Genomic DNA, 24910 nt, shown 5'->3' on the forward strand with positions numbered 1-24910 from the left:
GATATTCTGGCACAACAATCAAGTAAAATACACCACCACCACAGACGGCACTGCCAGAATGACCATCTTTGTAGAAAGTGAATTTATAATGCCAGAAGGAGAGGGGTAGGAGCCCCTACTCTCCCCATAAGATACCTTGATGGCAGAGGGGAGAACAGTGGCAGGCTAGACAAAAAAATCCCTTCTACACATGGCACCACAGCCTGTTCCATAGATGCTCCTCCTACAAGGTGCTGTTGTCACCACTGAGGTGCTCCACTTCAGTCAGGAGAAGCTCCATGAGGAGACGAAGACAGAAAAAGGAGTGATGGATAGTGGAGCATACAGAATAGCTACAAAGCAGGTGGCAAGCCCTGCAAGGCATCAGTGATTTTTCTGAGCTTGGCAAACAAATTATGATGGTTCAAGATCCACAACAGAATATATTATAGTGATGTTTACAGAGGATACAAATATAAAAGCAACTGTAGTTTAATATTTTAGTATCATCTTTATTCAGAACAGGAGGAGGAGGAGATAACAGGTTTGGGAGCAACTGTGACAACTGTACTATAAATTTGCTTTAGCAAAATACCAGAATATACATGTGAGATTACTAGTGTTTCTTCAAGATTCTAGCATCTGGGTTTTCTTTGCTAAAGATGTCCATGACAACAGTATTTAGATGAGTGGGAAGGAATATAAACTGATCACACAACCTGAAAACTAGAGTAAGGGTAATCACACTGCCTTGGCAAACTGCATATTTGTACATTGAAAACCTTAGTGCATGTTGCTAAATTTCAAGCACACGTGCCATGCTTATGAACAAGTTAATTTGTAACTGTAAGCACAACAAAGGTTACAGAACTTATATGAATTTCTTATCTGTGCCTATGTCTAAACTCATATCCTAGACGTGTTAATCTCTTCATAGTGAAGGTTAAAACTAACATTCTATTATAAACCCCCTTTTTCCTAACACTCCATCCCACTTCACCAATACTAAACCAACTCCCCCAAAAATTTTCCTATGTGATCTTACACGAAGCTTTTCTGAAAGAAGCTTTTCTAAAAAGCCTGAGGCCAATAGGAGAAGGCATTCATTAAGTGACAGTTCAAGGAAATCAGGTATTTTGCTTTTCGGAGTTTTTCTAATATTTTTTGCCTCATAATAATGACTCGTGTTCTATGCAGCAATTACTTGACACAGACTCTGGATTTCTGCAACACTACGTCCCTTCCTACTCCAAGATCTCTTCCTTTCACTGCTCCTCATCCAACCAGTACAATAGAACAGTATTTATGTTTATTTTTATATTAAATTCAATTTTACATTTCCTCCACATTCAAATTTCTGATGTAGTATGTATTTTTGTATTTACAATGTGTAATTGCACTACAAAAATTGTTGCGGAAAAGCTGGAGGTTTTGAGGGTCAGAAGGAAGATTGGACTTTTGGCACCCAGAATGTGCTATCAGTTTTGGTTTTCATGCCCGGCTGAAGTTTTTGGTACTTGGGAAAGGATGCATCTCTTCTTTCTCCCCTCATTTTAAGGAGGGAAAGAAGTCACTTTCCATTTTGGAGCAGCAATTTTAATTGAGTTAATTTATATTTCTTGTTCTCCCCACTGCCACCATTCCCAGTAACTGTCCTAGGGCACCCCATCCCAATATCTGTCACTTGATCTAGCCCTGAGTTACCACCAAACTGAGGTGTAGGTAGGCAGAAGACACTTTTCCTCAGGGCTATTGTTGCATGCTATCTGCAGACTCGGGCAGATAACACTGCAACACCATAGGTACCAAGCATATTTGGTTCATGTTCTGCAACTTTCAGTCACAACCATATGAGTTAGAGGCTTGGTTTTAAGAAGGAGAAAGTTCAGTTTCTGGAGCACAATTAAGAATAAAATGTAAATATGCAGCCATTTGCACAACCCCATAACTGTATAATATCTGTAAAACAAAGTGCCAAAAATTCATGTTTGTTTCATTTGCTGACCTTGCCTAAAACTGGCATTTTTGGCAATTTTCAGAGAAGTCTGAGATGGGAAATGTAAGTTCTTCTCTGACTGAACTTGTTCCCAATCAAATCAATGACAGTAATTCCATTTATTTAAATGGGAGCACGAACAGGGAGGTTTGAAAAGTAATTTTTGTAGGAAACAAGTGCACAGGTCTTATAACTTTCTCTGTTTGTGTCACTTTGCATAGGTGTGAATAGGGAGAGGTGACATCTTCGTCTACGGCAATTAATGAATGTACACAAAGCAATATTTTAAAGGATAAGATTTATCTCAATGAGAAGATCAGGCTTGTTAGAAACAGTGGATGAGAGCCATAAAATTACTGTAGATTGACAAATTACATTTTTTTTTTAAACCAACATGGCTCATTTTCTATCAAATCTTAAAAAAAATTGCTCAACTGATACTAAATTGGTTGTTAAAAACCTCAGTTATAGGAATGCATCTCTTCATAACCTAAGAAAAATTAAGAATATAGCAAACCACAAATTTGATTAGAAGTACAAAAACCACACACTCACAAACCTTTTGCTTTGTTTTCTCTAACTTGGATTTCAGTTTTCTACCTCTTTTGCCAGTCCAGCCAGTCACAAACTCTGATCCTGCAAACCAATTTTAAAAATTTTTTAAATTTCACAATACTTAAAACACACACGCACACACCCATGCCCATTCCTGTTTATTACACATATCTACATACTTACCCAAAGAGGTTTCAGCCGTAAATGAATGTTTAGTTCCTCTATTGGACTCAAAAACAAAGCCTGGGAGATCTTCCTTTAATATTGTAGCTTGCTGACCATCTGAATTGTGGATAGCAATTTCTCCTTCCTTCAAACAGGTGAGTGACCAGTTTCCCACAGTAAGTTTAGTGGGCCCAGGTGCTGATAAAATTGGCTGACTTGTGGTAGATGGCTTTACTTGGCTTCGAGCTCTTTGTAACTTCTCTAAGAATTCACTTCTACTTTCTATTAAAAAAACAAACAATTTTCTACTGCGTGACTTTAAACATAATATATTTCAAGCACACGCTTTTTTTTCACGAACAAAGTTTGACTAAGTATACTCAGTGCAAAATGTAATTTTAGAAAATTTAAAACATTTTGAACTCCAGCTCTCTGTATTTATGCATTATAATAGGATTTAATTACATGATTACACAAGAACTGCATAATATAACTTTTCTTGGGCGAGAGAGAAGACATGTAATGTTTGTTAGGAAATGTAACATAAAGTAAGTTAAGCAAATCCACGTTAAAGTAATTTACCTCACTACTGTTAATATGAAGTTCTCTAGGAGCCCAAACAAGAGTAATAGGAGCCCAAATCAACCCTCCAACAGAAAAACACAGTGAAATGGAAACAGTATTTGCAACTTTTGAAGTTCAAAAGGGGGTTGGGAAGGAGACTGCAGCAAGAAGCCACAGTTACTCAGTATTAACACAAGGGGGCTTCTGCAGATTCAGGAGACCATGCCAAGGAGATGCCACTACTCCCATTCTGCTGACTCTACTTTTCAGGTCTTTTGCTCCACATAGAGGGGAACATCTAACTCAGTCAGTTTAATTATATTATAATATTTTTCTCAACATATGGAAACTAAATGGACAACTATAGACAGGTTTTTCATCTTCTAAATGAGAATTTGATTTTGACCAATATTAACAGTTTAAACGATGCACTGAAAGCAGTCTTATGTCACCATTCAAGGGACTGACAAAATCAATTATTTATATGAGATAATATTTTAACAGAGGAGGAACAGAACAGTATCAAGTATATCTGAGGAGACTTTAGGATAGTCTCAACCTAGGCTGCCTAACCGTTATCTCATATAACTGTCATTATATGTTGTTTTCTATAAAGGTGTGAAGTTAAGCCATATTAAACCCCTGTGTGAATGCTCTCACTCAGAAGTAGAATGGCCTTAGTTCACACTTAAAGAATTGTCTACATGAACATTTAGTTTGCAGGCAACCTGGATATAAACATACTTCACACTAACCTGCTGCACACAAGTATTTGTGTAGACCCTGCTGATACACACTCACAGTTCCTTCAAATGATTGAATCCACACATGTGAGATAGATTCAAAGCACACAAAGGAACTGTTAGTGCGTACCAATAGGATCCACGTGGACATTTAATGCATGGCAGGGTACGTAGGGTAGATTTACACACAAACCAGAAACTAAACTTTCATGTAGATATGTCCTTAGATTAAGGAAAAGAGAACCAAGGCCACTTTACTTCTGAATCAGAGCATTCATACAGGGGTTTAATATGCTTTAAATTCACACCTTTAAATAATTTGGCTTAACTTTCCTGGGTGTTCCTGTGTAGAAAAGGCCTAACTTGGTTCTGTGAGGTTGATCTAGTAAGATACCTCTCCAAAGTCATTAAGAGTGGCAGAATAGCATCCTTGGTTTCTGTTCTCTATCCAGAATTGCAATTCACAATGTGCAGTTCTAATTCAGTGTTGATGAACCCCAGGACGCACCTTATGTAATTTATTGTTTTTATTATATTATTTTGCAAGTTGGTGAAAAGATCTTCAATTACAAAAGATTGCTGTTGAGCAACAGAACTGAGTAGTGTGAACAACACAAAGATACAAAAACTCTGTATAAAGTGTATAAGAATACAATAGACATTTTAGAAAAGTCCTTCTTTACCCCCCTTCACATTTGTTTAATATTGGTTGGTTTGAATTCTTAGAAGACAAACTAAAACTTCAGTGCAAAAATTACAATAATTTAAATATGAATTTTGAAATTTAAAGCGAGTTAGGGCAATCTTAAATATGCCTTCTTGCATATTATCACAACACTTGTCAATATGGTGTACTATACGGTAAATGTTTAATTATGTTTTAAACTAGATAAATTTAGAAATGTTTCACTAATTAATTTACTTAATGCAGGTAAAATGACAAAAAAGATTCCAATAATGCCAGGCAGTAAAGAAAATATTTTTTTACACCTCTAAAGACTGCATGCTTAAAGCATTTTATGCAAATACATTTTTTTGTACTATACAACAGTAAAATGGCAATTTTTAAATGTTTCTCCATAGATAAGGTTGAAATTAACCTTATATTACAAGCCTGATTTTGATCTGCCCTCACCCCAACTTCACCAAAATAAATATAATCTCACTGAAGTTTCACAGATTTAATCTTAAACCAGGAAATTTCCCTGATTTAATATCATATCTCTGGGTCCCCATATAGAGAAGCCCTAAATTTGCACCACAGGCACTACAGCAGCCCAGCTACAATGCTGTAGCTATGCTAATCCCTCCTTTTTTCTGACACATTTGAAACAAATCAGACCTGGAATCTGGGAGCTGTGAGGATTTCAGAAAATTAAATGATCTTCTGGGGCATTTTCATAAATTTTTGTTTTGGTTCGACATAAATTAACAGTTGAGCTAAAAAGTTAAAAATGTATTTTAATCTTTTCATCTTGGCAAGGATTGGTGGATTTTACTATAATATTTTATAGATGGGTTTAACAAAAATAGTTATTAAAAGTGGTTTCCATATAAGTTATAACCTAGAAACAGGTTTATTAAACTCCATATGACCCTAGTCACATTGATATAATGGGCTGCAGAAGAAAGAAAGCACACTGAAGGATGGAAAGTGCATCTAGCAACCTAGAAAGCACTCCCTAAACAAATCTACTTTACATGTCTCTCCCTTTGCTCCCACATCAGTATAGTTTTCTCTTCATAAAGGGAAATGGGAAGGCATGGGAAACTTGGTCTAAAGTTACATGATTATAGTGTCTGATTCCATTATCAAAACCATCTTTATTAGATGTCCTTCATCAACATGCCTGTCTCATGAAAGGTGCAGTATGGACCATCTTTTGGAGAGGAGAAAGCAGAGCTAAATTTGCTTGAGTGATTGAGGTTTTCTATACTTTTTTTTTCAAATATAATCTTAACTTTGGCATTCCAGACTAACATATGAAGAAATGTCAAAGTTAAAGGGTTTCTCCCTCTTCCCAGTAGATACTAACTCAAGTTCAGATTTTTTTTTCTTGGAATTTCCATTAGTTTTCAACAGTGGAATTCCAACCTCCTCCTCTTTAAAGTTTCAAGCCACTAGGCTAATAAAGCCATTACACCCTTTCTCAATCCTGAACCACAACACCTCGTTACTAAATTTCATGAATTATTGAGTGGTGTAACACCACAATGCAGCTGATGATTTACAAATGTATGAACTGTTGCACTAGTGAAAAGATGAAACAAAGAGGATTGCTTAATTAATAGAAGTTTCACATTCTGTACAGAGTATAGAAAATATTTTGCAGAATACTTATAGCTCCAGGTCTGTCACCTAATCCCCTCACCCACCACCAGTTAAAACACTCTGACATGTTTCCCAACCTTGATGAGAAACTTTCCTTTGCTTGTCTTCCAACACAGGCAATTTCATTCTGCTAGCTAAAAGCATACAGTAATTTTCATTTCAACCTGTTTTCCTGGGATGGCCACTACAAAGAGCCTTTCATGATTGGGATGATAAAATTAAGTTTGCATGAAAAATCAAAACAAAATGAAGTTAATACACTTTTACTGGCGAGATGTTTTTCTGAACATAATCACCAAGAAAGTCAATTTATCGTCACATGCTATTTGACAGAAGCATCACAATTAACTGATCAACTTCTATCTGTTTAAATGCTTTCCTATTTAGTAAGCCAATTTCTGTAAAACAGAATAGATCAAACTAAACAATATAAATAAACTGAGATTTTATTGTGAAGCTGACAAGAAATTATACCTGAACTATCTGATCCTCCTTCTGGACTCCCACTTGAATACATTGTTGCCAGTTTTCCATCCAAGATAAATCTGAACCATCCATTACTACCATTAGACAGTTCCAGGGCTGCTGCATCACTCCAGATATATAAGCAGTCCCTTCCCCTAATGATGGACCACTCTCTCCAGTGATATGGTTTACCCTGCTGCAGTTCTTTAGCATCCTCTTGGGGTTCATCCTCCTGTAAAGTTAAATAAAATAAAGTAATTCAGGAAAAAGGTAATTTAAATAAACTTGCTGTAAAAATACAAAAAGCTAGACATAGAACTAAATATTCAAAAATATAACTGTAAACCATAAAATATTGATTTTAAAAGTTTTCTTTAAGGAATGTTTAATGAGATAATCTGCATAAGCAACACTTCTCTCCATAAATTACCCATTAAAATTATAAATGTTATTAAAAACCTACCTGTTGGGGCAGCCATCTTAGTACAACAGTGGTATTGTGTGGGGGCACTGACAAGGAGGAAACTTAACATAAGAGACTACAAACAGTTTCCATCCTGCTTTTAAAAAAGAATACTTTATTGTCTACTATTTCCATGTATTTAATTTTTTGAAATTCTGGGTTTTTCTTGTAGTTAAACCTGTTTAAGTGTTCCAGATCTGTTGTTCATTTCCTTCAGAAGTCTGTAAGTACAGATCTACTATTGTGCTTTTTCTATCCCCGCTCGCCCCCCACCAAAAAAAGCGCTTTCAGTTAGGCAATGTTGCATTTTTTTGCAACTTGTTCTCCAGTAGTATAGCATTACATCACCTGGAGGAAAATCACCAAAGGTGATTTGTTAAGTCAAAGTTAACGTTGAATAGGTGATGGAAATTAGCTGGGATGGTAGCGAGTGGTCAATTACATGGTAGTTGGGAATTAATACATTAAATATGCATTCTCAAATTTTCTGTAATTTAAAGGGAGTATTTTTCTTAGTTATGTTTATTTTAAGTCCATTATTGCGAGGTTTAGAAACATATTTAGATATGACTATTTTTAAACTACAGTTGAAAATAGATTAATAAATCCTACTTATCAGTTATATTTCAGTAATTTTTCAAAGCACTGTGAATATCAGCTAATTAATCCCTACAACAATTCAAAGAGTAAGTATTATCTCCATGTTACAGATGGGAACACTTGGAGAGAGCTTGATTTCCTGTTCAGATGCATATTACATTACTGAACAAAATAGTGGAGTCAATTTAACAGAACGTATACATCAAGAACTCTTATTATTGGTTTTATGTATTTTTTCACATTTTCATGAAGTTGCAAATATATAAAGACAGAAGATGGCTTTGTAGAACAAACAAAGCTAGATAATGCTGTGCTTACTTTCTCAGGTTTGGACTCCTCTTCATTCTCATCATCAGAAGATGGTCCTGCCAAAGTTGACACTTTACTAATTACACCAAGCCTAGCAAGCTGATCTAGAAAAAGGTCACCACCTTTATCTACCAAATCCCTTATGATTTGCAAGGCTAGCAAGTGGCCATCATCATCATCCTGCAAGAAATTGGTGTAGGAGGGAAAAAAGAAAGGAGAGAAGTGTTTACTGCAAGCCATTTCAAATTTTAGGCATTGTTAGTCCACCACTTAAACTGTTCACATCATGGCCTGTTGATTTATCAAAATTAAAAAAACATCTGATCAAAGATAAGGTGATAAGCTATGGCCTAATATCAAGTAATCACAAAACACTGATCTTTACTTCACAGACAGATTCAATACATTATAAAAGCAGCACAAAAAGTTAAAAGGGGAAAAAAATTGTTTCTCAAATACAGTGTTATATCATAAATAATAAAAAGAATAAGGTTACCTCTTGATCAAGAACAGTAGCAGTGATCTCAACCAATACTGTGGGAAGGTTGTGACCAGCATCAGAATCACAAACCTCTTTTAACAATGCTTCAGAACAAAAATGAATCATTTTTCTAATGAGGGCAAGACTTGCTTTCCTTTAAAAATTAAAATAAACAATTATTCCTTGCAAAGCTAAACAATCATATAACAAGTGATAAAAACTGTCTCAAAAAACGAGCTCCAGAGGTTTTTGTATTCTACTTATTATTATTATGTTATCTCTAAAAATTATATCTGATAACTGGGACTGAAATATTGGAATGTCAGCTCACGTTTTAATTCTTTTAACCTATATGTAAATAGAATCAAGAAGTGCAGAAATCTGACGTCCTCCTCTTCCTCCACACCTTATCTCCATGCAACCTTACTCAACCACTACCTCTCTGGAGATGTCTAACATCTCTCTCCATTCCTGGCTAACCCACACTGGATTTGCTTTTCTGTCTCCTTCCTGGATATCCAAATCCCAACAACCTTAATACATCATAAACTCAACTCCTCTTTCCTCATCCATTTACTATTAGGCAGACAAAGGCTTACAGCAAGAAGGGACCATTAGATCATCTAGTTTGATTTTCTGTATATAATAGGCCATTAAATTGCACCTGGTTACCCCTGTATGGAGCCCAATAACTGTGTTTACCTAAAGCATAATGTGTGTTTGACTAATGTGTATCTTCCAGAAAGCCATCCAGGCTTGATTTGAAGTCAACAAAACAGAATCTGCCACATCCATCGGTAATTTGTTCCAATGGTTAATCACTCTCAGTGTTAAATTGTCTTTGTATGTTAATTTGAATTTGTCTGACTTCAACTTCCACTCACTGGTTCTTGTCATGCCTTTCTCCACTATATTAAAGAGCCCTTTAGTACCCGATACTGGATGTCTACACTGCAATTTTATAGCCCTGCGAGCCCAAGTCAGCTGACAGTGTTTTATTGCAGTATAGACATACCTTAAGTCTCTCACTGTATGGCATTTTCTCCAGCCCTATGATAATTTTTGTCGCTCTTGTCTACATCCTCTTCAATTTTTTTAACATCCCTTTTAAAAAGGATTGCACGCAGTATTCTAGTTTATACAACCAAGGATTACATTAGTCCTTTTTGCCAGAGCATTACACTTGAAGTTCAGATCGAGATGCTTGCCTACCATGACTCCTCCATCCTTAATCCCACTGTCCTTCCCATCCCAAAGAGCTGCAACCTTGCTGTCCCCTTCAACTCCTCTCTTCCATTATGTTGATCAACAGCATCAATCATGACAGTTCTTCTGGAATATGCCCTTTTCTCTTCATGCCCAATGAGTAAACCTTTGTCCTATTTCCTGCCTTGGCTATTATAACCTCTTCTCAGGCTTTCCAGACTCTCACTGCACTCTTTTCAGTCTGTCCAAAATACTGCTCCTGAAATTTTATCTGCCGTTCCAACTACAGCCCTGTTCCTTCTTCAGTACCCTTCACTGGTAACCACTTACTTTCTGCTTCAAATTAAGCTGTTTCTCCTGGCCTTCAAAACTCTCTAAGCTAGCTCTTCCCTAGCCCCTTTGCTCTTGTATATTTTTATTTGCCCAATCCATCTGACTAGACGTCACTTCTGGTCCTTCTCCCAGTCTACTATGATTTCTGTATTACTGTAGCAGCAAGGGACACTAACTGAGATCAGGAGCTTATTGTGCTAGGCATTGTGCAAACATAATACTCTTTGGGACTTCTCCCATGCAGCATCCCAAAGCCAGAGCAGTCTCCCTCAGCCTGACACATCTCACCCTGCTTTCTCCTCCAAGCCCCTTGCTAAAATACACTTCTTCCAAGACACCTGTAAATCCTACCTCTCTCTATAGAGAGAAAAAAAAAAAAAGATATTTAAAAGCCCCAAGCAAAAACATGGAACAAAAAGGCTAAATTTCTGTTCAATCACATTGCTTTTCATTACATTTCACATCAAACTATTGAGGTTACATGTGCTTTACCCTTAGAAAAGTAAGTACCAGGATGAGTGCAGCAGCACTTTTCTCCGCCCCAAGTCTCCACATTTTAAAAAAAGATTATTAGCCACTTGCAAATATCAAATTTTCAGATTATTTAGCTCATTATTGAAGAAATAGTGCCTTATTCACATTTTGTATTGAGTTAAATCACAAATGTTTGTATAACTAATAGACACACTACAGATGTATGGATACCGATTGGTATGAATAATTGTTACCTTATGGAAGGTAGCATAGTTTGTTGAAATGTTTGTGCAAATACAGGTAATAGTCTTTTCAAGTATATAGGTGCCATTTCTGGATCTCCTTTGGGTTCATTACATTCTTCTTCATCTTTGTTTGCATCTTTCTTTTTCTTTTCATCTCCTTTGTTAACTGGACACATCCAATCACCTGCAAAATGTAATTTTTTTGGGACAGACATTTACTGACCCAATCTTTTTCCAACAAATAAAACTGAAATATCCATCTCCAATCATGGCTGGGAACCTGACCACACATACACATATTTCTAGAAAACAAAGATTATTTTTGCAACACACTCTGTGGCAAATTAAGGGCCACATACTGAAAGCACAACTAAACTTCAATGGGACAACTCTCAGAAAGAGTTCTATATTAGATGCTTATGCCCAAACAGTTACTATTTTATTCCACTGTGCCTCCACCAGGAGAAAATAAAGGGAAGAAAAATGCAAGCAATACCACTGGAAGAGAAGAGTCAGGAAATAATAATTCACACTAACCTGGAGACTGAAGAATAGCCACCACTTCACTGTGCCCCCTTTCACGAGCTTTGTCTAAAGGAGTTTTCCCATCTTCATCTCTCAAATCAGGGTTCGCACCATGTCGCAGGAGAGTCTAGAGGCAAACAAATTTTGAGAGAGAAAACTAATAAAATTCCTTTTCCAAATAACTAACCCTATTATCAATCTGCTCATTCCTGGGCTTCTCATGAATCTACCTACAACAGCAAAACACTGTGGGTATGTGATACTTACACTTGTTTCACTGACCTAGCAGCACCAGAAGCTAGCTTTCCAATACAGTAGAACCTCAGAGTTACGAACACCTTAGGAATGGAGGCTGTTCCTAACTCTGAAATGTTTATGACTCTGAACAAAACGTTATGCTTGTTCTTTCAAAAGTTTACAACTGAACATTGACTTAATATAGTAAAGTTTCAAAGCTATGCAAAAGAAAAATGCTGCTTTACTTTTTTTCCTTGTAGTTTACGTTTCACACAGTACTGTGCTGTTTTTTTTTGGGGGGGGGGGGGGTGGAGGGGAGAGGGTTTCTGCTGCTGCCTGATTGTGTACTTCTGGTTCCAAATGAGGTGTGTGGTTGACTGGTCAGTTCGTAACTCTGGTGCTCCTAACTTGGAGGTCCTATTGTACAAACAGTGGAGATGGAACATGCTGAATTTAACTATTTGAGAACACACTTATGTTAGATATCACAGAACTTCTCTTATTTTGTAGGAAACTTTTTAAAGTACATGTACAACAAATGATTTCTGCTTCAAAAACAGTACAGAAGTTTGAATTCACACCACCTTTGCCACTTGAGGCCTTCCAAAACATGCTGCATAATGTAATGAAGACGACCTCTGACCTCTGTTAACATCAGCACCCCTTTCACAGAGAAATTCCACCTATAAAATATAAAGAAACAGAAGCTAGTTTTCTTATTTATACATCCCTTTGCACAGAGAATTAAATAACTTGTATTACTTAATTTCAGTTAATACATTGAACTTACCATTTCCTGAGTTCCAAAAGCTGATGCCCAGTTTAAAAGAGTTTGTCCTACATCATCCATAAAATTTACTTCAAAAGCTGAAAGTATTAGGTACAAGATAACTAATTAAAGGCACAGTACAATACATTCAACACCATTAATTTCCAATAAATAAAGTAACAATGTACTATTCTTTGGTCTTTAAACAAACTTTAAACATTCTCAACAGATTTCTAAAAATATTCTGAAAGTCTTAGTTGTGAATCAAAGATAAAGAACAAGTGGCTAGACTCTCAGCATCACCACACTTTTAGGAGTCTAGAAAAGCACTAGGATTCACGAAGACCGAGTTCTGCATCTACTCTCCCTATACAATGAATGGGGAGAAACAGGCACTTCACAAAAACCAGCACCCAAGGTGGCTCCTCACCTCAGCAAGCCAAGGAGCCAAGCCCCACAGTACACGCTAAGCTCCACCGCCTCACAGACAGGAACTGAAGTCTGGACTCCAGGGAGGTGCTTCCCTTTGCTTGGAATTCTCAGCTGCAAACCCCGTCTTGGTGCTAGGTGCCTATACCATTTTTGCAAAAAGCTGTTCCTCTGTCCCCCCATTTTGTGTAAGTTCATCTCTAGGGGCCCAACTGGATAGGAAAGTTCTGACTATACTTACTGGATCAGGTCCCGCCAGCAAGGTAGGTGGAAGAATGCCCATCTTTACCCAGTTTGTGACTTACTCTGTGGTTTACACATCAAACCCCTGGCATGGGGCTGCTGTGTGCATGCTCAGAGGCAGCAACATAAGCGCTTAGGGAACTTTTACTGCAAATATTCAAGTCCTGAACAAGTTTAGGCACCCACAAGGTCCAGGAACAGCTTCGTGAATCCCAGAGGGGTCTGGTTCTGAGATTTAAGCACCCAAGGCAGCAGTTAGGCACCAAAGTCCTTTTGTGAATCTAGCCCAAAGCAAGGATTGTTAACAGCAAGAACTAGCCTGTATTAAGCAACGTAAATTAACTCACATTGTTGATAAGAGCTTTAAGATATCAACTATTTTATTTACTCTGACATTATTTAATTCACTATAAAAGTTAGACTTTGCATATTTAATTAATCTCATTTTCTTTTTTAGTCTTCAAAATATTTTTTTCCTACCTCCTGTGTCAATAGCATCTATTAGTGCATCAGTATCTTTACTGCGGATGCAGTCTATCAGCTGCCGATGAGAACGTTCCCCAGAACTATCCAGTCTACGCAATCCTGGGATTCTGCCTGTAGATCCAGCATTAGACTTTGGCAGGGCCTTTCGCCCTTCAAACAGTAGCACCAAAAGAAGATCTACTAAACGCATGGTATCCAGTACACATCTTTCATCACCCTGTAATGCACTTTCTATAGAATCTGGAAGTTCAGATCTTAGGAGATCCTGGAAATAATTAAAAGTCTGAACAATAAAAAAATATATAGGACTTTAGAAAGTACATGGTTTATTTCCATATGAAATGTTTCTTTTTTCCTTTATAAAAAAAAACACACAAGATTTTTATCACAAATAGAGGTTTTTAAAGTATATCAAGAAATAACTTTTAAATTTTAACGAAAAATATTGAAAAAGTGAAGAACTGTAGCATTTAAATGATTCTTACGTGCGTTACTACTGGAGAGCCTCTACAGAGGGTTGACAACAGACTCACAATAGTTGACACCTGATTACTCAATTTAGAGTCTGCAGCTGTAGATGGTGCTCCAGTACTGCTCCGACCTGGTTTGCAAGCTGAAGATGGTCCTGATGCTATACCACCAGCTGCTGCCATGCGTGATAACAACTCCTCAGTTAGTCCATGTTTGGCTAATGGGGCTGGATCAACTCCACGACGTGTAAATCTGTCAGCTAATGAAGCAAAACATCTGAGCGCTCCATCTGAAACCTGTGGAAGATGTATGTAAGATACTCACCATTAATTTCCAATAAATAAAGATTTGTCACTTAAGGAGAATAGAGGCTCCTGGTATAAGCATAAAGCAACAGTGCTTTAAAGCAGAGGTTCTCAAACTGTGGGTCGGGATCCCAAAGTGCGTCGAGACCCCATTTTAATGGGGTCACCAGGGTTGGCATTAAACTTGCTGGGGGCTGAAGCCCGAGCCCCACTGCCTGGGGATGAAGCCGAAGCCTATGGGCTTCAGCCCAGGGAAGCAGGGCTCAGGTTACATGCCCCCTACCCAGTGCTGAAACCCTTGGGTTTTGGCTTTGGCCACCTTTGAGCTTTGGGCCCCCCAACCCGGGGTGGCAAGCTCAGTCTTTTGTCCCCACTCCTGGGGTTGTGTCGTAATTTTTGTTGTCAGAAGGGGGTCTCAGTGCAACAAGTTTGAGAACCTCTGCTTTAAAGAAAAGCATCGTCATTATAAAGTACAATATTTTAGCTATCCTAAACTATAAAAATAAATTTTAGAGCAGTTTTTAAAGTACCTATAATTGTTTTAACATCTCCATAACAGAGATATTGAAACAATGAAAGCTGTGATTTTACCTATACCTCCCACTAGAAAGTGCAGTTTGACTAAGCTACTGAAAAACAAAAACGCGGTTCATCATTTACATATATGAAAAAGAGAAAAACTTTTGCAGTAGATGTACGAGTACAGCACTAGTAAAAAAAATTGGTAGTTTATCAAAGAAACTAGAAGTTTCTCCTTAAATGTTGATAGTTTCCCACCTTTTACACATTTGAATACTGAAATGCAATTTGTTCCTTCTGAGGGATGATGGTTATCCTCAGCAGGTAACTGAAAGTAACTGCTTTCAGAATAGTACACATTTGTTCTGCATTGTGGCCATCCCCTTGGCTGACGTATCTATTTCACATATTAGGTTCACACTACGGGCACGTGTTGTTGTTCTGAAAATTTCCAGGAATATATCTAATCTAGATGAGTATCATCTCACGCATAGACTAGTCACTCATTCCTCTAGCCTTCTTAGAGTGATCCAGACTGCTTGTGTGGAAGAGAATACAGTTTGAGGCTCAGAAACATGCAAAAAAAAGTGACAGAGACTGCAAGTGGGATTCTAGCACAACATGATCTGAGTCACTGTTGAAAGTGTAAGGAGTATGGTAGTGGGATCAGTTTATGCTCCCTGTCCGTGACTTGAAACTGAAACATGGATGATCAGACCTCATCATCAGCACAGAGCCGGTGATTTAAGAGAACAGAATTAGAATGAACTGTTCCCAAGGCCAAATTATTCTGGTCTTAACTCCTGCCTTGACATGTCTGGGAGAACAACTGTTCCCATACCGTAAGTGACCTGAACCAGAAGTGTATCAACAAGGATAAGGATATAAATTTCCCTAGCAAAGTTCTATGTAAAAAAAAAAATTTTATATATATATGTAAACCTTACAAAGTCCTTACATAGGGAAATTTATGAGATACAACAGATATTTTTAGGATTCCTCTGGTCTCTTTCAAACAGAGTAAGCCATTCTCAAGGATATTGACACATTTTAATTATGGACTCATAGTTGGGAATTAAACTATTCTGTGTGCCATTAGGGTATGAGATGCTTCTGACAGGTAATTCTTACAAAAGGATTTAAAAAAAATGAGCTATATAATTTAGACCACAGGTGCATGGGGTTCACAGCTTCCCAGTCTTGATGTGCTTGAAACTCAACAGCTTGGGGGATGATAAAGGCTTGAACAAAGAAGGGCTCAAACTCTATAGAAGGTTGGCTACTTTAAGTGATTAAGTATTTGCTAGGTGACCACCCAATCTGATGCAAAGCAAGGGGTCCTTTCATCTACTGTTAGAAGAGGATAGGTTCCCATCTCCTAGGCTTAGCTTACAAGGACTAAAACTTTCGCATTAGCTGTTAATAAAACTCCAATTTAAGTAATTCCGCTGCGGCTGACCCCTCCACACACACACACACACACACACAGAGCATTCAGCAAGTTCATGCCTTTCTCACTGGACAGCACCAATTTAGATTACATAAATTGACAGAATGAGTATTTAATATAATTTTCCACTATGATATGATAGAATTTTTTCCTTTCAGGTTAGACAAGAAAATGTCACATACAATGTTACAACGACTGAGTTGAAAAAATTTCAGAGTCATTGTTATTTAAGAAAATTCTTTGAAGAGAGTCATGCAAGTTTTCTGAGATCTTGTAAGGGTTTGTTTCCATAAAAGCTATGGGCTAGATATAGCCAGACAACATCAAGCAATATTTTTGTTCTCTTGCTTGCAACTGAAAAATATTAGAACTATCACAATGATTCAGAGTTTCAAATTTTTCCTTCCTTATGGAAACTGTACAAAAAATTCCCACTGATGATTTGTTAAACACAATTAAGTTGTTGATTTGTAACAAATTCAACCTTCCAACAACAATAGCGTATGTCTACAAGTCATCCATTCACTAATCTATAGTGGCAGCTGAAGTAGGATACTGCAAAGTATAATTTACATCTAACCTGTACTTTACTGAGTACATTACATTAATAGCAAACTAAAAATATAATGATGTAACTCTCACGCTACATAAACAATCGTTAAAAATTGCTTACCTGATGGTCTTCATGTTTTAATAAACTAGACAGGGATTCCACACAGATTTCTAATGAAGAATCCTGAGGTTCCATTTTGCCACAAAGTCTGGATACTACAGCCATAGCAGAATGTAAAGTATCTTTATGAACCAGGTGCCCACTATCACGAATAAATGTCAGCACACAGTTCAACCCACCAGCCTCAAACACAGCTCCTGATTCACGGGTACAGATTAGTTCTAACACCTGTAATATAATGAAATTGAATTGTAATGAAATACATACTACTAGTTAGCCAACTGTTCCCTCCTCATCTCATCAGCTGACTGAGGGGGCAAAGCAAAAGAAATTCAGTTCCTCCATCAACAGCATTCAAAGTTTCCAGTAGTTCCAGTGCTCCCTCTCTAAACAAGGGAGTAAATACAGCAGAATCCATATGGGCACTCCATGTGGACCAGACAGGAGAAGAGTTGCCTCACATCAGGAAAAGACTCTAGATGAACTAAGGGGCAGCTGCAGACCTAAGCAGACCCAGCTGACACAGAAGTGTTGATGAGAAACTGCTGAGAGTTAATAGATCTAGTGGGAAGAGTAGAGAACAGATCTTAGGGGACGAATGGTGACTAAATGGATGGGGAGATGAACAAGGGACAACTTGGGGAAGTTCAAGACTGAGCGAATGGTAAAGTGGTTTGAGAACAACCGGAGTGACCATTGTTTGCAGTGTTGTAGCCATGTTGGTCCCAGAATATTAAAGAGACAAGGTGGATGAGTAAAAGCAGCAAAGAGTCCTGTGGCACCTTATAGACTAACAGACATTGGAGCATAAGCTTTCGTGGGTGAATACCCACTTTGTCAGATGCATGTCAAGGTGGATGAGGATCTCTTTTATTAGACCAACTTCTGCTGGTGAAAAAGACAAGCTTTTGAACTACAAAGAGCTCTTCTTCAGGTCATGAAAGAGATAGTCCACTGTGGGGGAGGAGTGGGGCCTTGAGCGCACATGTGAGTTTGCAACTCCAAGGAAAAGATGTGTATGATTGGAGTGTTTAGAGACTCCATGTGCAGTTGTACTGGCAGTAGTTATATGATAAGAGTAGCCTAATATATTTGTTTGGGCTGGTCAAATTTCTTGACCATTTTGCAAGCCTGCTTTAAGATCATAGCTAGGGTAACTGGACAAGCAGAAGAAGTCCACAATTAATTATGTAGAAAATATAAAACCAAGAGGTTTCAAACGGAAGCTTAATTTTCTTGTCTTATTCTGATCAGAGGCAACTCCTCCCAACCCCTTTTTTTTTGGTATTTTGAAAATGCTCTACAGTTCTATGCAATTAAAAATCAACTTTCTATTTTTTTTATATACACACATATATATATATATATATATATATACACACACATATATATATATACATATATATACACACATATATATATACACATATACATACACACACACACACATATATATCACACACGCGCGCACATTAATTCCTCAAGTTTCTCCTGATTTCACATTTTATATTCTTTGAGATTTTTCTGAACAATAATTTCAGAAATGTTAGCATAACAAATCGACAGCAAAGACAATAAATGTATAAGCAAGCAATTTTATCAGACTGAATAAAATAAATTATTCCTGCTTTTAAATTCATATTATAAACAGATTTTTCAAAAATATTTAAATATCCTGCTTTCTGTGAAAGCAGAAATCTATTAAGAACACTTACCTTTACACACTGTTCAGCCAAGTCTCTGCTGGTTCTGTTGTTAAGTTCAACAACAACTAAACGATTACAAAGTGCTTTGATAGCTCCATCTACTCCCACAATCCTACGGGTGCATTCTGCTGATACATCCAGGTAATAAGTTATGGCACGAGCTGTTACCTCTAACACATTGTCTGGCGCACTTTCATCAAGGAAAATCTTGCAGAGTGCTGGTAAGAAAGTACGAGGAGGGCAACTGTAGAAAGAGGTAATTATGTATCAATTACTGTACAAATTCCTCAATGTTACAATAGTTCATACAGTTTCAAGTTAAGAGGTTCATATTTTCACACACATGTACATCTTCCATGTAAGTTTCACAACAAAACTAACTCACTTGTCCAATTAAGCTTATTGCAGTGGCATCTACTAATAATATACATGGAGTACATGGCTCCACCAGGAACTCTTCAATTACCTGAAAATCAAAAAGGAATCCTACAAAACATGGAAAAGTGGACAAATTGCCAAGGAAAAAGTACAAAAGAACAGCATAAGCATGTAGGGACAAAAATCAGAAAGGCTAAGATACAATATGAGTTACACATCTAGCAAGAGACATAAAAGGCAATAAAAAGAGGTTCTATAAGTACATTAGGAGCAAGACAAGAGAAAGATGAAGAAAAAGGTAAGTTCTCTACTTAGTGGGGAAGGAAAGCTAATAATAGATGACATCAAGGCAGCTGAAGTATTTAATGCCTATTTTGCTTCATCTTCACTAAAAAGATAAATTGTGACCAGACACTTAACATAATTCATACTAACAACAAAAGGTAAGGAACACAAACCACAACAGGGAAAGAACAGGTTAAAGAATATTTAGGTAGGTTAGAGCTATTAAAGTCAGCAGGGCCTGGTGAAATTCACCCTACAGGACATAAGGAACTAGCTAAAGCAATCTTGGAACCATTAACAATTATCTCTCACAATTCCTGGAGCACCAGTGAAGTCCCAGAGGACTGGAGAAAGGCAAACAAATGACCTATCTTTCAAAGAGGGAACAAAGAGAACCCAGTAAACCACACACCAGCTAGCCTAACTTCAACACCTGGAAAGATACTGGAACAAATTATAAATCAATCAATTTGTAAACACCTAAAAAATAATAGGGTTATAAGTAATAGTGAACATGGAATTATCAACAACAAATCATGCCACACCAATCTGATTTCTTTTTTTGATAGGCTTACTGGCCTAGTGGATAGGGGGGAGACTGGAGACATGATATATCTTGATTTTAGTAAGGCTTTTGACACAGTCCCACGTGACGTTCTCATAAGCAAACCAGGGACAACAACCAGTTGAGTAACTGTACTCAGAGAGTAGTTATCAATGGTTTGCTGTCAAACTGAGAGGACGTATTGAGTGGAGTACCAAAAGGGGTCTGTAATGGGTCCAGTATTATTCAATATTTTCATTAATGACCTGGATAATGGAGTGGAAGGTGGTTGGAAGGAGCTGCAAGCATTTTCATAGAATCATAGAACTGGAAGGGACCTTGAGAGGTCATCTAGTCCAGTCCCCTGCACTCAAGACAAGACAAAGGACATGGCTACACTTGCAGTTGTAGAGCGCTGGGAGTTAAACCAGCCTTCGGAGACCGCAGCAGGGAAAACGCTGCCGAGTGTTTACACTCGGCTGGAAGTGCACTGGCGTGGCTACATTAGCAGCTCTTGCAACACCACAAAGAGTAGTGCATTGTGATAGCTATCCCAGCATGCAAGTGGCTGCAACATGCTTTTCAAATGCGGGTGGTGGGGAGCATGTTGTGTGTATGTGGAGGGAGAGAGAGTGGGTTCGGGGGGGGGGGGGCTGAGAGCGTGTCAGCATGCCTCCCTTCCTCCTCCCCCTCCCCCCGGCCTCTCTCTCTCACTCACTCACAGCAAGCAGCATTCCTCAGTAATAGTTCCTTTGTCTTGGAGCAGATAAGCAGCCAGCTGTCAGAAACGGAGCTTTGAAAGGGCATATCTGCATTCCTACAGCGAGTTCAAAACAATGACAAGAGTGGCCACTTGACTTAAGGGGATTATGGGACGTTTCCGGAGGTCAATCAGAGCGCAGTAATGCAACACCTCGTTCACACTGGTGCCGCGGCACTCCAGCGGGGGCGCAGCAAACGTTATTCCACTCACCGAGGTGGAGTACCAGCAGCGTTGTAGCTGTGGAGTCAGAGCGCTCTACGTGCCTTGCCAATGTGGACGGTTAGTGAGCTAGTGCGCCCGGGGCTCCTTTATTGCGCTGTAACTTGCGAGAGTAGCCAAGCGATTAGTATTATCTAGACCATCCCTGACAGGTGCTTGTCCAACCTGCTCTTAAAAATCCCCAATGACGGAGATTCCATAACCTACCAAAGCAATTTATTCCAGTGCTTAACCACTGATAGTTAGGAATTTTTTCCTAATGTCCAACCTAAACCTCCCTTGCTGCAATTTAAGCCCATTGCTTCTTGTCCTATCCTCAGAGATTAAGAACAACAATTTTTCTCCCTCCTCCTTGTAACAATCTTCTATGTACTTGAAAACTGTTATCATATCCCCTCTGTCTTCTCTTCTCCAGACGAAATAAACCCAATCTTCCCTCATAGATCATGTTTTCTAGACTTTTATTTATTTTTGTTGCTCTTCTCTGGATTACCTCCAATTTGTCCATATCTTTCCAGAAATGTGGCGCTCAGAACTGGTCACAATACTCCAGTTGAGGCCTAATCAGCACGGAGCAGAGCAGAAGAATTACTTCTCGTGTCTTGCTTACAATACTCCTGCTAATACATCCCAGGATGATGTTTGCTTTTTTTGCAACAGCATTACACTGTTGACTCATATTTAGCTTGTGATCCACTATGACCCTCAGATCCCTTTCCACAGTACTCCTTCCTAGGCAGTCATTTCCCATTTTGTATGTGTGCAACTGATTGTTCCTTCTTAAGTGGAGTACTTTGCATTTGTCCTTATTGAATTTCATCCTATGTACTTCAGACCATTTCTCCAGTTTGTCCAGAGCATTTTGAATTTTAATCCTATCCTCCAAAGCACTTGCAACCCCTCCCATCTTGGTATCATCCTCAAACTTTATAAGTGTACTCTCTATGCCATTATCTAAATCACTGATGAAGATACTGAACAGAACCAGACCCAGAACCAATCCCTGCGGGACCCCACTTGTTATGCCCTTCCAGCATGACTGTGAACCACTGGTAACTACTCTCCAGGAATGATTTTCTAACCAGTTATGCACCCATCTAAAGTAGCACCATCTAGGTTGTATTTCCCTAGTTTGTTTATGAGAAAGTCGTGCGAGATAGCCACAAAAGTCTTATTAACGTCAAGATATACCACATCTACTGCTTCCCCCCTATCCACAAGGCTTGCTGCCCTGTCAAAGAAAGCTATCAGGTTGGTTTGACAAGATTTGTTCTTCACAAATCCATGCTGACTGTTACTTATCACATTATCTTCTGGGTGTTTGCAAACTGATTAATTATTTGCTCCATAATCTTTCCAGGTACAGAAGTTAAGCTGACTGGTCTGTAATTCCCCAGGTTGTCCTTATTTCCCTTTTTATAGATGGGCACTATATTTACCCTTTTCCAGTCTTCTGGAATGTCTCCTATCTTCCATGACTTTTCAAAGATAATGGCTGATGGCTCAGATATCTCCTCAGTCAGCTCCTTGAGTATTCTAGGATGCATTTCATCAGGCCCTGGTGATTTGAACACATCTAACTTGTCTAAGTAATTTTTGACTTATTCCTTCCCTATTTTAGACTCTGATTCTACCTCATTTTCACTTTGAGGGCAGGATTAGAATTCACAATGACCGTGACAAATTAGAGAAATGGTCTGACTCTGTTGAATTTCATTCTTGTTGATTTCAAAGACAAGTGCTACACTTGTTCTACTACACTTAGAGAGGAAAAATCAAATGTATAGCTACAAAATGGGGAATAACTGGCTAGGCAGTAGCACCCCTCCAAAGGACCTGGGGGTTATAGAGGATCAATAACGAGAGTCAACAATGTGATGTAGTTGCAAAAAAGGTGAATATCATTCTGGGCTGTATTAATAGGAGTGTTATATTAAGACACAAGAAGTAAATGACCCACTCTACTCAGCTGAAGTACTGTGCCCAGTTCTTGGTGCCACACTGTAGGAATGATGTGGATAAACTGGAGAGAAACCAGAGGAGAGAAACAAAAGTAACAAAACATTTAGAAAACCTGATCTATGAGGAAATATTTAAAAAACTGGGCATGTTTAGTCTTGAGAAAAGACGACTGAGGAGGGATCTGATAACAGTTGTCAAATATATTAACGGCTGTCATAAAGAGGACTATGATCAATTGTTCTCCATGGTCACTGAAGGTAGGACCAGAAGTAATGCACTTAATCAGCAGCAAAGGATATTTAGGTTAGATATTCGGAAAAACTTTCGAACTATAAGGGTAGTTAAGGACTGGAATAGGCTTCCAAGGGATGGTGTGGAATCATCATCATTGGAGTTTTTTTTAAGAACAGACTGGATAAGCACCTATCAATGATGTGCTAGGCATCCTCATCACTGGCAATTTTTAAGAACAGGTGAGCCAAACACCTGTTAAGGACGATCTAGGTATACCTGGTACTGACTGAGCACAGTGGGTTGGGCTAAATGTCTGCTTGGAGGTCCCTTTCAGCCTACATTTCTATGATTCTATAATTACAGACATAGCTTTTAGTTTACAAAATTAGCCATAATTACCTCTTTTTATTTATTTTAATGTTTTATCATTCCCTGTTTAAAGCAGAATGAAAAAGGTCTAAGTGTTATATTTTTGGTGCTCTTTCCCCCCAAATATTACGTGATGAAATTCTGCAGTGGACTCTTACCCATTTTGATATCAGAAACCAGTAGAGCAGCAGACAGTAACAGAAGGTGTGAGGGCCAGGAAGAAGAGAAGAGCTGCTAGACCTATAAGAAGAGGCGAGTCAATGGAGATAGCCAGAGTCCGGAGCCCTACGAGGATACAGGATGAGCTCAGAAGATTGCAATTGAGAGAAAAAGACAAAAGGCTTGCAGCCAGAAAGAACAGAAGGGGGAAGTCTGGAGAATGGCACCAATACCAGGAAGATGCAGGTCTACATGACTGGGTACTCCCTACTAAGAAGGACAGACAGGCCTGTCACCAGAGCTGATCCAGAGAATAGAATGGTGTTCTGTCTGCTGGGAGCTAAGACATGGGAATTGGACCTGAGGCTGAAGAGGATTCTAATGGGAGCTGGAAAGAATCCACTGATTGTCCTTCACATGGGAACAAATGATACAGCTAGATTCCTACTGGAATGCACTAAGGGAGACTACGCCAGGCTTGGGAAGATGCTTAAAGAAATGGAGACTCAGGTGATCTTCAGTGAGATTCTACCTGTCCCTAGAGGAGGAGAGCGAAGGCGAGACAGGATTATGATGATCAACAGATGGTTCAGGCAGTGGTGCCGTAAGGAGGGCTTTGGAATGTTGAACCATTGGGAGGCATTCACGGACATAGGACTGTGCTCATGGGATGGACTCCATCTGAGTAGGGAGGAAAACATACATCTGGGATGAAGGTTAGCATAACTGATTAAAAGAGCTTTAAACTAGAAATTCAGAGAAGGTTGGGAGACACTCATGTAATCTCCGTGCCCGATTCTAACACTGAACAGGAGGAAAATCAAGTAAGAGAGGATACAGCAATGGAGAAAGGAGCAACAGAGGGTAGGAGAATGGACATCAAAAGGAAAGACAATGCTAATACCAATGAAGCAGTAAGGTAGGCAATACTAGCAGTAGAATGACTATACTCAAGTGTGTGAGGAATCTGGGTGAAGCCAAGCAGAAATAACTAATATGTCTGTACACCAATGCAAAGTGCCTGGGTAACAAAATGGAGGAACTACAATGACTGGTGCAGGAAGTGAAACTAGACATTATAATGATAACAGAAACATGGTGGAATAGTAGTCATGATTAGAGTACAAGTATTGAAGGGTATGTGCTGTTCAGGAAAGTCAGAAATAAGGGTAAAGGTGGCAGTGAAGCACTGTATATTAATGATGAGGTAGACTGTAAAGAAATTAGAAGTGATGTAATGGATAAAACAATCTCTTTGGGTCAAAATCCCTTTG

At 38.4% G+C, this 24910-nt stretch overlaps 1 protein-coding gene across 11 annotated transcripts in view; it reads right to left on the reverse strand.

The window, feature by feature from the left end:
* HECTD1 (HECT domain E3 ubiquitin protein ligase 1) overlaps window positions 1–24910 on the reverse strand; it is a 92085-nt gene that overhangs the window by 45562 nt on the left and 21613 nt on the right. For 7 of the 11 annotated variants that reach the window (XM_073348935.2, XM_073348929.2, XM_073348931.2 and 4 more), the window contains exons 3-15: window positions 18733–18967; window positions 17018–17245; window positions 14085–14366; window positions 13594–13882; window positions 12463–12539; window positions 12257–12355; window positions 11448–11562; window positions 10920–11094; window positions 8668–8806; window positions 8181–8351; window positions 6809–7031; window positions 2714–2977; window positions 2535–2611 (exon numbers count right to left, since the gene is read on the reverse strand). In XM_073348935.2, the coding sequence (XP_073205036.2) occupies window positions 2535–2611; window positions 2714–2977; window positions 6809–7031; window positions 8181–8351; window positions 8668–8806; window positions 10920–11094; window positions 11448–11562; window positions 12257–12355; window positions 12463–12539; window positions 13594–13882; window positions 14085–14366; window positions 17018–17245; window positions 18733–18967 (2374 nt within the window). The remainder of the gene's footprint in view (window positions 1–2534; window positions 2612–2713; window positions 2978–6808; window positions 7032–8180; window positions 8352–8667; window positions 8807–10919; window positions 11095–11447; window positions 11563–12256; window positions 12356–12462; window positions 12540–13593; window positions 13883–14084; window positions 14367–17017; window positions 17246–18732; window positions 18968–24910) is intronic. The other 4 variants (XM_073348930.2, XM_073348932.2, XM_073348936.2 and 1 more) reach the window with 1 other exon arrangement.

The sequence above is a fragment of the Lepidochelys kempii genome, chromosome 6 (assembly GCF_965140285.1).
Source record: "Lepidochelys kempii isolate rLepKem1 chromosome 6, rLepKem1.hap1, whole genome shotgun sequence".
Taxonomy (NCBI): Eukaryota; Metazoa; Chordata; order Testudines; family Cheloniidae; genus Lepidochelys; species Lepidochelys kempii.